Source organism: Rhinoraja longicauda, chromosome 32 (assembly GCF_053455715.1).
Source record: "Rhinoraja longicauda isolate Sanriku21f chromosome 32, sRhiLon1.1, whole genome shotgun sequence".
In the NCBI taxonomy this organism is placed as follows: domain Eukaryota; kingdom Metazoa; phylum Chordata; class Chondrichthyes; order Rajiformes; family Arhynchobatidae; genus Rhinoraja; species Rhinoraja longicauda.
In genome coordinates this window covers 1622557-1636093 of record NC_135984.1, presented here as the reverse complement: position 1 = coordinate 1636093, position 13537 = coordinate 1622557, and the positions used below count along the sequence as shown (strand labels likewise).

The window sequence follows — 13537 nt, the reverse complement described above, 5'->3', positions numbered from 1 at the left end:
CGTCCATGTGCCTAAAGGCCTTTTAAACGCCACTATCATATCTGTCTCCACCGTCACCCCCGGCAATGCCTTCCAGGCCCCCACCACTATCTGTTAAAATAACGTCCAGCACATCTCCATTAAACTTTCCCACTCTCGCCTTACAGCTATGCCCACTATTGTTGGAGATCTCCACTCTTGGATAAAGGTTCTGACTGTCTACCCTATTTATTGCTCTCATAATTTTATATATTTCTAACATCTCCCCTCAACCTTCATCATTCCACAGAAAATAATCCCAAGTCTATCCAACCTCTCCTTTAAGGTGAAACCCTCTAATCCGAGCAGCATTGTGGTAAATCTCTGCACCCTCTCCAAAGACTGCATCTTTTCTGTAATAGGGCACTAAGAGCTGCATGCAATGCTCCAAATGTGGCCTAATCAAAGTCTTATCGAGCTGCATCATAACTTTCTGACTTATAATCAATACAATGAAGGCAAGCATACCATACACCTTCTTTACACCCTGTCTATTTGTGCTGCCATCTTCAGTGAGTTATGATCTTGGCTCCAAGATCCCTCTATACATCAATGCTGTAAAGGGTCTTGCCATTACCTGTGTACTTCCTCCTTGCATTCACCCTCCCAAAGTGCAGCACCTCACACTTGCTTGGGTTAACCTCCATCTGCCATTTCCCTGCCCATGTCTGCAGCTGATCTGTATCCCACTCTAACTTCTGATTGTCCTCCTCATTGTCTAATTTCCCCAATTTTGCTGTCGCAAGCAAATTTACTCACCAACCCTTCTACGTTTATATCCAAGTCATTTATATATAAACCAGAATCAATTTTTGACCCAAAAATTATTTAGTCATTTCCCTGAAATTTCTTGCCATGGTTCACCATTTTATTTTTGTCTTGGTTCTTGTATCAGTAAAAGTAATTGGATCATTTTCTGCTGTTAAATCATCAATAGATTATACGCAGTTATTGGACAAATAGCATAAACCAATGGCCCTGGTGTTACAGGATTTCATTTAATTTATGTGTGCACGGGTAGAAGTAGCTTTTAATCAGTGTTTTGAATTCCATTTGTGCCTGTATGGTTTACCTGGAGCAGTTTTGTTTGTAATTCAACAGCAACAAGTATGGACAAAGTTCCCTTGATATCGTTACCTCAGAGTTGGGTAACTTGTGCAACATACAACAAAAGGCTGTTACCAGGGTTCTGATGTGCACACAGAATGGATCATGAAAACAAAAAGATCAGTGACATTTGTGATCTTTTAACCTGGGAAATTTTTATTTCATCCAATGGTGTTGATTTTCCTGCTATCCTTGTGCTACAGAAATGGATTATTTCAATGCACCGTTGGGGCTTCGTAGTTAATTCATGTACAAGCAGCTTTAAATTGTATTCAATCCCCTGCACCATATGTACTTCAACCATCTTTTTCACTGATGAAAACTTGGCACGCAATCTATCATGTGTATTTTAATAACCAGCTAGTCTTTCTGATAATATTGTTATTTTCTTCTAAAACCATGCCTTTGGATAATGTTGAAAAATTACAGTCCCATCAAGAGTTGATCAGGAAAAAAACTAAGGATGTTTCTAAAATCTGTCCATGCATTTAATATTATAGTGAGGCAACTATTGTGAATTTGCAAACATCTGATGTAAGTTAATACATTTAAAATTCTGAAAATCATTGATTTAAAAGCATTTTTTCCCCTTAAATTATCATTCTGATTATTGATAAGAACCATAAAGGTTCACTAATTTCAAAGCGACTCAGTCGATGATTGGTCTCCACTGACATAAATGTCTGTGAGAATGGAACAGATTTCCAAGCTAATCTATATTATATGTAATTCCACAGGATCCTGTTTTTACAAAATCACAGAATAATGTGATAAAGAATAATGCCATTTGGCAATTGTCCCTGGTGTGAGAATATGTAAGTAAGGTAGAACCTTGCAACCACAAAAAGATTGCTGAGAAAAGAGGTTAATACAGAGAGACTGCCAGAAATGCTGAAACAGCTGAAGAGAGTGATTTGTGAGGAAATTCCAGTTCTAACAAACTACTGATAAGGAAAATTTCTAAATATGGCTGTGCAAAGCACATCTTGGTAGAATCAATGAGAATCAAACTATTGATGGAATGGGGAGTATTAATCAAAAGGCTCTAAAAGCCATGCTTTTTCACATTTTTAAACAAAACTACTGATGGTTGAGTTAACCAAGCAGTCGTCTGAGGATTTGAGACAAAACCAGATCCCTTGATGCCAGAGTAAAACGTCAGACAGGATTGTTGGAGGAGAAAGGTGATTCTAGACTTTGCTCAGGGGGTGCATCTAGGCACCTTCTGCATACGTTCTTCTGCCTGACTTTAAAATTGGGAATGTAGCTTGATGTCTGAGTGTGTTGGGAACCATGACTTGAATTTTAACCTTGTGTCCCCAAACTATATTGGTGTCAGTTTGTACAGGTAGTTTTAAAAGGGGCCATCAAAATGTAATATGGTTAGATAAACATAGCACAAAAAGTAAGGATATTTGTGTTTGGTAGATTATTTCTTTGTTGTAACAATGCTTCTTGGCAATAAATCTTATACCGTTGGAAAGCCTGTTTATTTCCCTTTTAAATGGTGCCACATTTGTAAGGAACATGCATTTGTGGGATGAGCAGCAGAGCTGAGTATGTGGGTTGCGCCCATGAAAAATTTGCCAAATCTCTGCCAATGCCAAACAGCTTATTCTGCCATTGACTCTTGTTCGGTGTTGTTTGGTGGATTGGATGATTGAAGTCTGAAGAAACAAGACATATTGGCAATTTAACAATTTATTCATTTAATAAACAGGAGCCTCAGTAGCGTGTGGAAGAACCATACACAGCCACAACAGCCTGGCACCTCCTCCTCATGCTGGTCACCAGCCTGGTCACACTGTTGTGGGATGGCATCCCATTCTTCAACCAGCATTTGTCGCAAGTCAGCCAACGTGGTTGTGTTGGTCACTCTGGCACGAACAGCACGCCCAAGCTGATCCCACAAGTGTTCAATGGGGTTGAGGTCAGGACTGCTGGCAGGCCATTCCATCCTCTCCACTCCCAAATTCTGGAGGTAGTCTCTGAGAAACCCTGCTCTGTGGGGGCGAGCATTGTCATCTTGGAGGATAGAGTTCGGTCCCAGACTGTGGAGATATGAGATTGCCACTGGTTGCAGAATCTCATCTCGATATCTCTCTGCAATGAGATTGCCTCCAATGATGACAAGCCTCGTTTTTCCAGTGAGGGAGATGCCACCCCACACCTCTTTTATGCATGCCATCACACTGCCTCCACCAAAAGATGTTACTCTATCGGTGCAGCAATCAGCATAGCATTCTCCGCATCATCTCCACACTTTGACCCTATGATCCAACTGCCGTAGGCAGAATCTGGACTCGTCGCTGAACATAACGTTCCTCCACATGTTCAGGTTCCAGTGCACGTGTTGCCGACACCAGCGCAAACGGGCCTGACGGTGAAGGGCAGTCATGGCAGGCCTCCTGGCAGCCCTATGAGACCAGAGATCGGCTGCGTGCAGTCTGTTCCGAATTGTCTGGGCTGAGAGCCGTCGGCCATATCGTCCTGCAAACCTTGACTGCAAATCTGTAGAAGACAGCCTACGGTTCCTAAGTGCTGACAGGGTGAGGAAACGGTCTTCTTCGGGTGTCGTCTTCTTGGGACGCCCACTTCGCGGCCTGTCTCTGACATCCCCCGTTATATGGAACTTGGCCTTCACTTTGGAGATGGTACTAGGGCTCACTCCAAATAATGCCGCAACTTGGTTTTGCGGAACACCAGCTTGAAGTTGCCCTATCGCACGGGCCCTATCCAGATCAGTCAAACGTGGCATGCCGATTCTTGGAGCAGACACCTACTGACCACTGTAGCAGGGCCCATGCTCACAGATGCTGCCAATCAGGTGCCAATCAGGCACCTAATTGTCAGCACCTGGGGGTACCAGAAGCTCAAAACAAGAGTCAATAGCAACAGCAGAATAAGCTTTTTGGCAGTGGCAGAGAAGTTTTGGCAAATTTTTCATGGGCGCAACCCATATACTCAGCTCTGCTGCTCATCCCACAAATGCATGTTCCTTACAAATGTGGCACCATTTAAAAGGGAAATAAACAGGCTTTCCAATGGTATAAGATTTATTGCCAAGAAGCATTGTTACAACAAAGAAATAATCTACCAAACACAAATTTCCTTACTTTTTGTGCTATGTTTATATACGCTGTAGTGTCGACCAAAGGACTTCATCATCCACTTTATTCTTTACTGCCCCCGTCCTTCTACCAACATCTACTGCGAACTGCAGATTGATCTCTCCCTACTATTAACATCATTAGAATTTTCCAGTATTGCAACTTCAATTATAAATTGTCATCTTCTACACCGACATTTGACAGCTCTGATGTTGACTCTTGTTGCCTTTATTTATCTAAATGTGATAGGTTCTTGCCTTAATTTATGTGATAAGTAAAATATTTCTGTCCAAATCATATTATTTACTCACCTTGGAAATGTTAGGAGAATGGGTTTGGGAGGGAGAGATAGATCAGCCATGATTGAATGACTTGATGGGCTGAATGACTTAATTCTGCTCCTATCATTTATGACCTTGGCTGTTTACTTCTGACTTTGGGGACATATACAACTTATGTTTACATTGTATTTGGTGCACTGGTGTGTGTAATTACTGCTGCTCTGGCTGTGGACAAAATTATTTACATTCTTCTTCTTTTGTGTCCATCATCTAAGTTTCAAATGATGACATCACTGTCGTTGCACATTGATTAGATTGCAATGGTTTTTTTACTATTTCTAATTTTAAATTATCTTTAATTTATAGTTGAATCTCCTCAAAGGAAGCTTCGGGGAAGACAACGGACATTTTCTTCGCAAAGCTCGGATGTATTATCAGATTCATCCTCTGCACTGTCACCTCCAAACAAAGTTGAGTTGAAGCCTGTTGATAAAGAAAAGAAGCAAGAATTAAACACCAGTGAGAGGAAGAGGGGTCGGCCTCCAGTGTTAAGCAATCCAAAGCTTCACGTTGCACAAGATAAGAAGGAAACAACAAATGGGAAAACAGAGAAACAAAAAACTGAAAAAGAAAAGAAAGAGAAGAAGAAACCTGCATTATTGCAGCAGGTGACAAAAATAAAGAAACTGAAAGTAGTTAAACTGTCACCTTTGCAGTCCAAATTGAAGAAAGCTAAACTACAGATTAATAGCAATGGGGGAAAGATTGAACGGAAGAGAGGAAGGCCACCATCTTCGGAGCGATTGAAGACTGTTCCAAAACTCCTTGTTCCAACACAAACTAAGAAACAAAAGAGGCTATGCAAGGAGAAAGAAGGATCACCAACACAAAAGTCGTCTGTGACAAAAGAGATGAAGTCTTCTGTCAGACAGAGGCCCCGCAGGATAACCAAACCAGTCAGAGTTGTTCCTGTCACTAAAAGGACTGATGCAGCTATTGCAAAACAGCTCTTACAGAGAGCCAAAAAAGGAGCTCAGAAACGCATGGCTTCACCTCAACTGAAAAATATTCGTCAGTTTATCATGCCAGTCATCAGTGCCATTTCTTCAAGGATAATTAAGACACCAAAAAGATTTATTGAAGATGACAGCTATGTACCTCCTGTCAAAGCTCCTCGCCTAGAGTCAACTCCAACTAGTCGGTTCAGCTCAATATCTTGTGGGTCTAGTGAGAAGTCTAGTGCTGTTTCACAGCATTCTTCACAAATGTCTTCTGATTCTTCGAGATCAAGCAGCCCCAGTGTTACCTCCACTGATTCACAGGTATCTGATGAATTGCAGACTCTTCCTGAAGTACCAACTCAGTCTCCTGATTTGCACAGTTGTTTAAATGCCTCACAGCCCAGTGAACCAGGAGGGGCAGATAAAAAAGGTCACCGATTTTCAATGCCAGAAAGAAGCAATACTACAAGCAAGAAATTGCCAACTTCTTCCCCACAGCCACCATCCTCATCTCCTCCACCGCCATTGCTTTCTCCGCCTCCTCCCCTACAGCAAACCTCAAACGTATCCGATCATTCTCCCTGGCTGATGCCTCCAACCATACCATTCATTTCACCACCAACAGGCTTGCCAGAAAAACGGAAGTCTATTTTAAGAGAACCAACATTCAAATGGACATCTCTCAAAAACCTGAGGCCAGATTCGCATCAGTACTTTTCCTCAGCAAAGTACGCCAAAGAAGGACTTATCCGCAAGCCAATATTTGATAACTTCATAACGTCACCACTAACCCCTGAAGATGTTGGTTTGTCAACCAGGTTTCACTCATCTCCCAGCACACCACCACCACCTCGACTCTTCTCCTCGCTTCATCCTGCCTCCAGGTTTGATACTCATAAAAGAAGTCCACTGCTCCGTGCTCCGCGATTCACTCCCAGTGAAGCCCACTCCAGGATTTTTGAGTCTGTTACTGTATCACCACGAAATCTGCTTCGATCTTCGGCTTCTTCCTCGGGTAAAGGGCATTCTTCTAAAAGGAAGAACAAAGAGTTGCATATTTCAAGCCGTATTGACCCAAAATCTCCATCACACTCCATGAGAACCAGAAGTGGACGACTAATATCTGCAGATCTGTCACCTATCACTCCACAGACACCCGTAACGTCCTCATCTCCTGTAAGCTCCATAATAACTGGTGCCTTAACTCCCCCTCTTGGTAGTTTGGTGCAATCTGAAGGAACAGCAAAGGATAAGGATGGTAGAACAAAATTATCATCTCGACAGACTAGCACTCCAGGGGACAGCTTCTCTGCAGACTCGTCCAGTCCAACATCTCCATTGTATCCATCAGTCACATCCAGTGCTCAAAAGGACAAAGGCAAAAGCAAGGATAGGCAAAGTGAAGGCATGGTCAAAGAGAAAGATTCTGAGAAAGGGTCAGAGAAAGACAGAGAACGAGATAAAGAAAAGGAAAATAAACGAGAAACAAGGAAAGAAAAGAAATCGCAAAGTAAGGGGACAGAACCTCAGAGTCCTAAACCAATGTTCCTTTACCCAGTTGCAGTGGCTGAAGAACAAACTGCTGGAGAGGATGTGGTTGCCTCATCATCAATGAAAAAGGTTTCAGGAAGAGCCAAAAGGTCGAATTCAACTGATAAAAGTGCAGGGAGTTTGGGAGATGGTTCTTCTTCAACACTTTCTGATGGGAAGAATAAAAACTCAAAGAAAGGCAGAGTGGGAACTGAAGAGGTGGTGCCTGTAACTGGTGGGACAGAAAGCAGTACAGCTACATCCATGGGCAACAAAGACAAGCCTCCTCGACATCCTTCTATCACTTCTATGCTCTCATCTGGCACTCTTAAGCATTCTGCTCCCGCTATTAGTAGTATGTTAGCACAAGCAGACAAAATGCCAACAACTGATAAGCGAGTGGCAAACCTGTTGAGAAAGGCTAAAGCACAGCTTTGCAAGATTGAAAAAAACAAATCACTAAAAATTGCTAACCCAACAAAATCTCAGGTATGTATAATAAGGAACTGCAGATGCTGGTTTACAAAAAAAACAAAGTGCTGGAGTAACTCAGCCGGTCAGGCAGCATCTCTGGAGAACATAGGCAATGTTTTGCGTCGGGACTTTCAATCTGATTGTGGTTGGGAAGGTGGAAAGAAACATGGAAGAAAGGAGAGACAGAACAAAACCTTGGACCTCATCCACATTCAATCTGAAGATGGGTCCCGACCCAAAACGTCACCTATCCATTTTCTCCAGAGATGCTGCCTGATCTGATGAGTTATTCCAGCATTTTGTATCAATCTTTGGTATAAACTAGCATCTGCAGGTCCTTTTTATTATATTAACTAGCTCTTCATGTTGTGTAGTATTGCCTCTACCCCAAGGCCTTCCAAAACTCTCCAAAGAGAAAGAGTGCACTTTGCTTGAATAAAGGTTTCCCATGGCTAGTAAGTGGTTATTTACTCAGACGCATGAAGGCAGTTCATGCTAGATAGCACCATTTTATCTTCTAACAATTCAGGAAGAGGAAGTTAGGTCCATGCTGGTTCTCGGGAGAAATTCCATTCTCCCTTCCTTATTTCCCTCTGCCCTGCAGCCAAGATTCTGCCTTGCATTGAAGGACTTAGCCCAATTGGAATTATATTTCAATCAAATTGATGAAGGCGATTATAGGGAAAAGCGATTGTTTGAAGTGTAATCCATTCGATTCCATTTGTTGTTTTTAAAGTGTTTAAGAATGCTGGTATTCAAGCAATGTTTTAGAAGTAAATTTTGCAGCATCCTGTTTTCAACCAAATCTGGTTAAATGTTGCTTGAATGTGCAGCAACACAAAGTGCCTTGTGGGGTTAGTGAGGTATTGCTTTATATTTTGCAGCTATAAGTAGGCTTTGTATTTGGTCGCACACAGCCTGGTCCATTTTTGGATTGTATAATTGTGGAGATTCTGGTCAGATGAAGGTCAACGAGCACAGGATCTGCTGGGCTTGGCTGTTCCTGTGTACTCCTTTGGCAGCTTGGATTTGTGAAATCTTGTTTTGTTTTTTTCCTTGTTCCTCCTCCTTTCCTGAGTCATGATCCTGCAGTATGTAAATAGGCCCTTCGGTCCAACTCAGCCATGCTGACTAAGATGCCTATCTATACTCATCCTATTTTCCTGCATCTGGCCCATACCTCTTTGCTCTTTTCCTATTCGTGTACCTGTCCAAATGCTTTTTGAACACCGTGATTCAACCTGCTTGTACCATCACTGTTGGCATCTTGTTCCCTATGCCCACCAATCTCTAGGTTAAAAACGTGCCCCTCAGATCTCCTTTAAATGTTTTATCTCTCTCCTTAAAACGATGTCCTCTAAATTTAGACACGCCTACCCGTAGAAAAATACTGCGACTATCTACTCTATTATGTACCCTCATAATTTTATAAACCTATATATATGGTTGCCCGACAGCCTCTTGCACAACAATGGGAACAATTCCAGCCTATTCCATCTATCCTTGTGCCTAAAGCCTCCATTCCAAGCAACATCCCTGTGTATCTCTTTTACACTCTTTCTTGCATCAGCACATTTTTTCCTATAGAGTGATAACCAGAACCAAACACATTATTCCAAGGGTGACCTAACCATTGTCTTGTATCATGCGTCATCTGCATCATAATATCCCCATTGCAGACGTCCGCCTCACCGGCCTCGGCTTATCCCAAACACTCTTCTTGAATTGGGAACAGCATTAGCCTTCCTCTGGTCTTTGGCAAAAGTCCCCATTAGAGCCCAGCAAACCCATTAAGAGAAGGTTTCCATATCACCCGCGGTTTATCTTGCCCTGCGGGTTTGCTCACTTTATTGTCCTTCAGTATCTCTAACACGTGCTCTTTCCTGAGACACACATGTCCCAGACTCTCAGCGTACACCTCGCCTGCTTCTCCCACATACAGATTTTGCTTACAGGTGCAGCCCATGGATGTTTCTCGCCAAGGCCGTTCCTTCACTCTACAACATACACTGCTCTACTTGCATGTCAATGGATTTATTCAAATTCATATTGAATATTAAATGTTGCTCATTCCAATGTGTTGAGCTTTATATAGATGCAGCTTAAGTAATTATGATGATAGAATCTTGTTAATTTTGTCTTGCTGGGGCTAGTAGGAAGACAACAGTTGTACAAATTCTCTCCATGTCACAGGCCATCAATATGCATTGCCAATCCGTCATTGACTCCGAGTTAAAGTCCAGAATTTCTCAACCTAACAACACTAGTGTTTCTTCAATACAAAAGCTCTAGTTATTAAAGAAAGCACATTGCAAACATTTTCTCCGGGCCATTTTCAGGATAAGGAATAAATGCCAACCTTTGCAGTGGCACCCATATCCTGAGAATGAATATTACAAAAAATAAATTACTGATATTGCCAGAAATTTAGAACAAATTATAACACATGCAACTGTTGGAATCTTGAGCAAAACACAAAGTGCCTTAGGATCTGCTGAGTTTCTCTAGCACTGAGTTTAGAACAGACAAGATAAGTAGATGTTGTCATTCTGATGTATTAATATTTCTGTATCATATGTTCAGAAACCATTTTTGACGATTAGAACAAGGTTAATACTGTTTATTATTATGGATGATTATTACCATGCAAAGTTTATGTAGGCAATGAAATTGAACCAGAGTTCTCTTTTTTTCTATGTATCTCTGCTGAATTATCTGTTATAATATTTTGTTGATTAATTTAGGGTCAAGAGAGCGATTCTTCAGAAACATCAATACCAGGCCCTCGCATTAAACATGTTTGCAGACGAGCTGCTGTTGCACTTGGTCGGAAAAGGGCGGTGTTCCCTGACGACATGCCTACCCTGAGTGCCTTGCCATGGGAGGAGAGAGAGAAGATACTCTCCTCAATGGGAAATGATGGTAAGCAAACAAATACTCATTGTTTACTTGATAGTGTTGAGTCGGACGTTACTATTTGGAGGTAGAATTAGACCTCTGTGCGGCTGTTTTCAGGTACAATTGCGGAAAAAACTTCTGGTTTTGCATAAATGCAGTTTCTAAAACATGGATTCTTAAAAATATGACGTCTGATGACTGATGTGGTTATTTGACTTGGAATTTCGCTCTGAGTAACATAAGGGATCATTTCAAACTATTATGTTAATTTTTCAGTCAGAATTGGATGAAAGTATAGTATTTGAACTAAATTATGCACACCGAACAAGAAGCATTAATGCAGCCACCATAAGGTAATCATCTAGGTCACCTTAACAAGTGATATTATCTAGAAAATGCTGTTTACACATTTGTTCTATGAAATATTAACTGAACTTGAGCTATAAATTAATTGACTGATGTGGTTCGACTGATTTCTAACTAAATAATTACTTTCTGGGCATGGAGACATGCACCCAGAGAATATAGGGCTGTTAAAATAGACATTAAGTCCTAGACTTACAGTCATGCATCATGGAAACAGTCCCTTCGGCCAAACTCATCCATGCCTACCAAGCTGCTCCATCTAAGCTAGTCCCATTTGCCCACGTTTGGACCATATCCCTCTGAACCTTTCCTATCCGTGCACCTGTCCAAATGTCTTAAATGTTGTTCCAGCACCTTCCTGAACTACCTCCTCTGGCAGCTCGTTCCTTTCCCCACCACCCTCTGAAGGGAAAAAGTTGCCTGTAGGTTCATATTAAATCTTGCCCCTCTCACCATAAACCTACGTCATTTGGTTTTTTGATTACCCTACCATGGGTAAAAGACTCAAATTAATTGTATAAAAATGCTGACATTCTATTAACATTTGTTAGAAAGTCTCAAAGTTTGTTTTAATCACTTAATGAACAGTTTTAAAAGGACACAGTATTACATGCTTAGAAAAAAGTGTTCCCAGTGTCTGACTGAAATTTAACAGCCATTCCTGGAAATGTTATGTGCATGTGTGAACACAGCTGTTCCCAACAGCTGAAGATTTAAATATTTGAGATACTGCACTCTAAATATTTAAACTATGGTTTGATGTGTTTACAACGTTCTTGGAATGGTTTGTAAGGCAGGTTTGAGATTTCCCTCCATGTGATGAAGTTGGGGAATGGTGTGAGGCTGCACTTCTACAGAGTTGTTGCTTTGGAATTGGTTTGGGTTGTAAATGCACATTTAGACTGCAACCTGGTGTTGTAACTGAGCAACCATGAACTGTTTGAAGGCAAGCTAATTTACTATGGACTGCGTGGGAGGTTGTGTCTCAAATCTGAGTTTTAGGAAGATGTGACCAAAAAGGTCGATCGGGGCAAAGCTGTGGATGTATATATGGTCCTCAGTAAAGCATTCCATAAGGTTCCTCATGGTAGGCTGCTCTGGAAGGTTAGATCGCATGGGATCCAAGGAGAGATAATAGACAATAGACAATAGGTGCAGGAGTAGGCCATTCGGACCTTCGAGTTAGCACCACCATTCAATGTGATCATGGCTGATCATTCTCAATCAGTATCCCGTTCCTGCCTTCTTCCCATACCCCCTGACTCCGCTATCCTTAATAGCTGTATCTAGCTCTCTCTTGAATGCTTTCAGAGAATTGGCCTCCACTGCCTTCTGAGGCAGAGAATTCCACTGAGATATAGCTGAATGGATAGAAAATTGGCTTCGGGAAGGAAGCAGAGGGTGCTGGTTGAAAGTTGCTTCTCGGACTGGAGGCCTGTGACTAGTGGTGTACCTCAGGGTTCGGTGCTGGAACTTACTGTTTGGCATCTATATCAATGATTTGGTTGAGAACATTCTGTAGTATCTGGAGGGGTCTCGATAAAATAGATGGTTACAGTCTTTTCCCCAGGGTCTGAAACAGGAGGGCATAGATTTATGGTAAGAGAGGAAAGATTTAAAAGGGATCTGAAGGTCTACATTTTCATACAGAGGGGTCAAATATACATAGTTGTTTGCCTGATAGTACTTTAGTGGTGAATTATTTTGGTGACTGGAAATGTAAACACTGTCGAGCAATGAATCAATGAAAACATGTTCTCCAGTGATTCTCCACTGCATGGAGGATACTGCAGAAATTTATTAGATCAGATTTTAACCACTTGTGCATAAGGGAAGGATTAATATGTAACCATTTCTGTCTTGCAGATAAATCATCAGTCGCTGGGTCAGAGGATGCTGAACCACCCACACCAGTAATTAAACCAGTGGCCAAGCACAAAGTCCCACAGGAGCCTATTGTTCGTAAAGGGCGGAGGTCACGTAGGTGCGGGCAGTGTCCGGGCTGCCAAGTTCCAGATGACTGTGGCCAATGTACAAATTGCTTGGATAAGCCCAAGTTTGGTGGTCGAAATGTAAAAAAGCAATGTTGCAAGTGAGTAAGATTTCGTATGCACCTATTTGAAAGCAAAAATTTGTTAAATGTATTTATTTTCTAAAATGGTCATAAGTGATAGGAGTAGAATTAGGCCATTCGGACCATCAAGTCTATCATGGCGGATCTATCTCTCCCTCCTAACCCCATTCTCCTGTCTTCTCCCCATATTCTCTGATACCTGTACTAATCAAGAATCTATCTCTGCCTTAAAAATATCCACTGACTTGGCCTCCACAGCCTTCTGTGGCAAAGAATTCCACATATTCACCGCCCTCTGACTAAAGAAATTTCTCCTTATCGCCTTCCTAAAAGAAGGTCCCTCAATTCTGAGGCTATGACCTCTGGTCCTAGACTCTCCCACTAGTGGAAAAATCCTCTCCACATCCATTCTGGAGGCCTTTCACTATTCTGTATGTTTTAATGATGTCCCCCCGTCCCCCCCTCATTCTTCTAAACTCCAGCGAGTAAAGGCCCAGTGCCGACAAACGCTCATCATATGTTAACCCACTCATTCTTGGGGTTATGGTAGGGCTATACACACATTTACCTGAGAAATATTTCACATGGTTTATAAATAACTTTTAAAGTGTGGAGCCGTGCTGCATGGGATGGAATGGGTGACGTTTCGGAGGCCCATGACAGAAAGGTCAGACTGGG

At 41.8% G+C, this 13537-nt stretch overlaps 1 protein-coding gene across 7 annotated transcripts in view; it reads left to right on the top strand.

Annotated features, from left to right (window-relative positions):
• The window catches only part of kmt2a (lysine (K)-specific methyltransferase 2A), a 108731-nt gene that overhangs the window by 21609 nt on the left and 73585 nt on the right, over positions 1–13537 (top strand). For all 7 annotated transcript variants that reach the window (XM_078426766.1, XM_078426767.1, XM_078426768.1 and 4 more), the window contains exons 3-5: positions 4883–7536; positions 10266–10443; positions 12652–12877. In XM_078426766.1, coding sequence (XP_078282892.1) covers positions 4883–7536; positions 10266–10443; positions 12652–12877 — 3058 coding nt within the window. The remainder of the gene's footprint in view (positions 1–4882; positions 7537–10265; positions 10444–12651; positions 12878–13537) is intronic.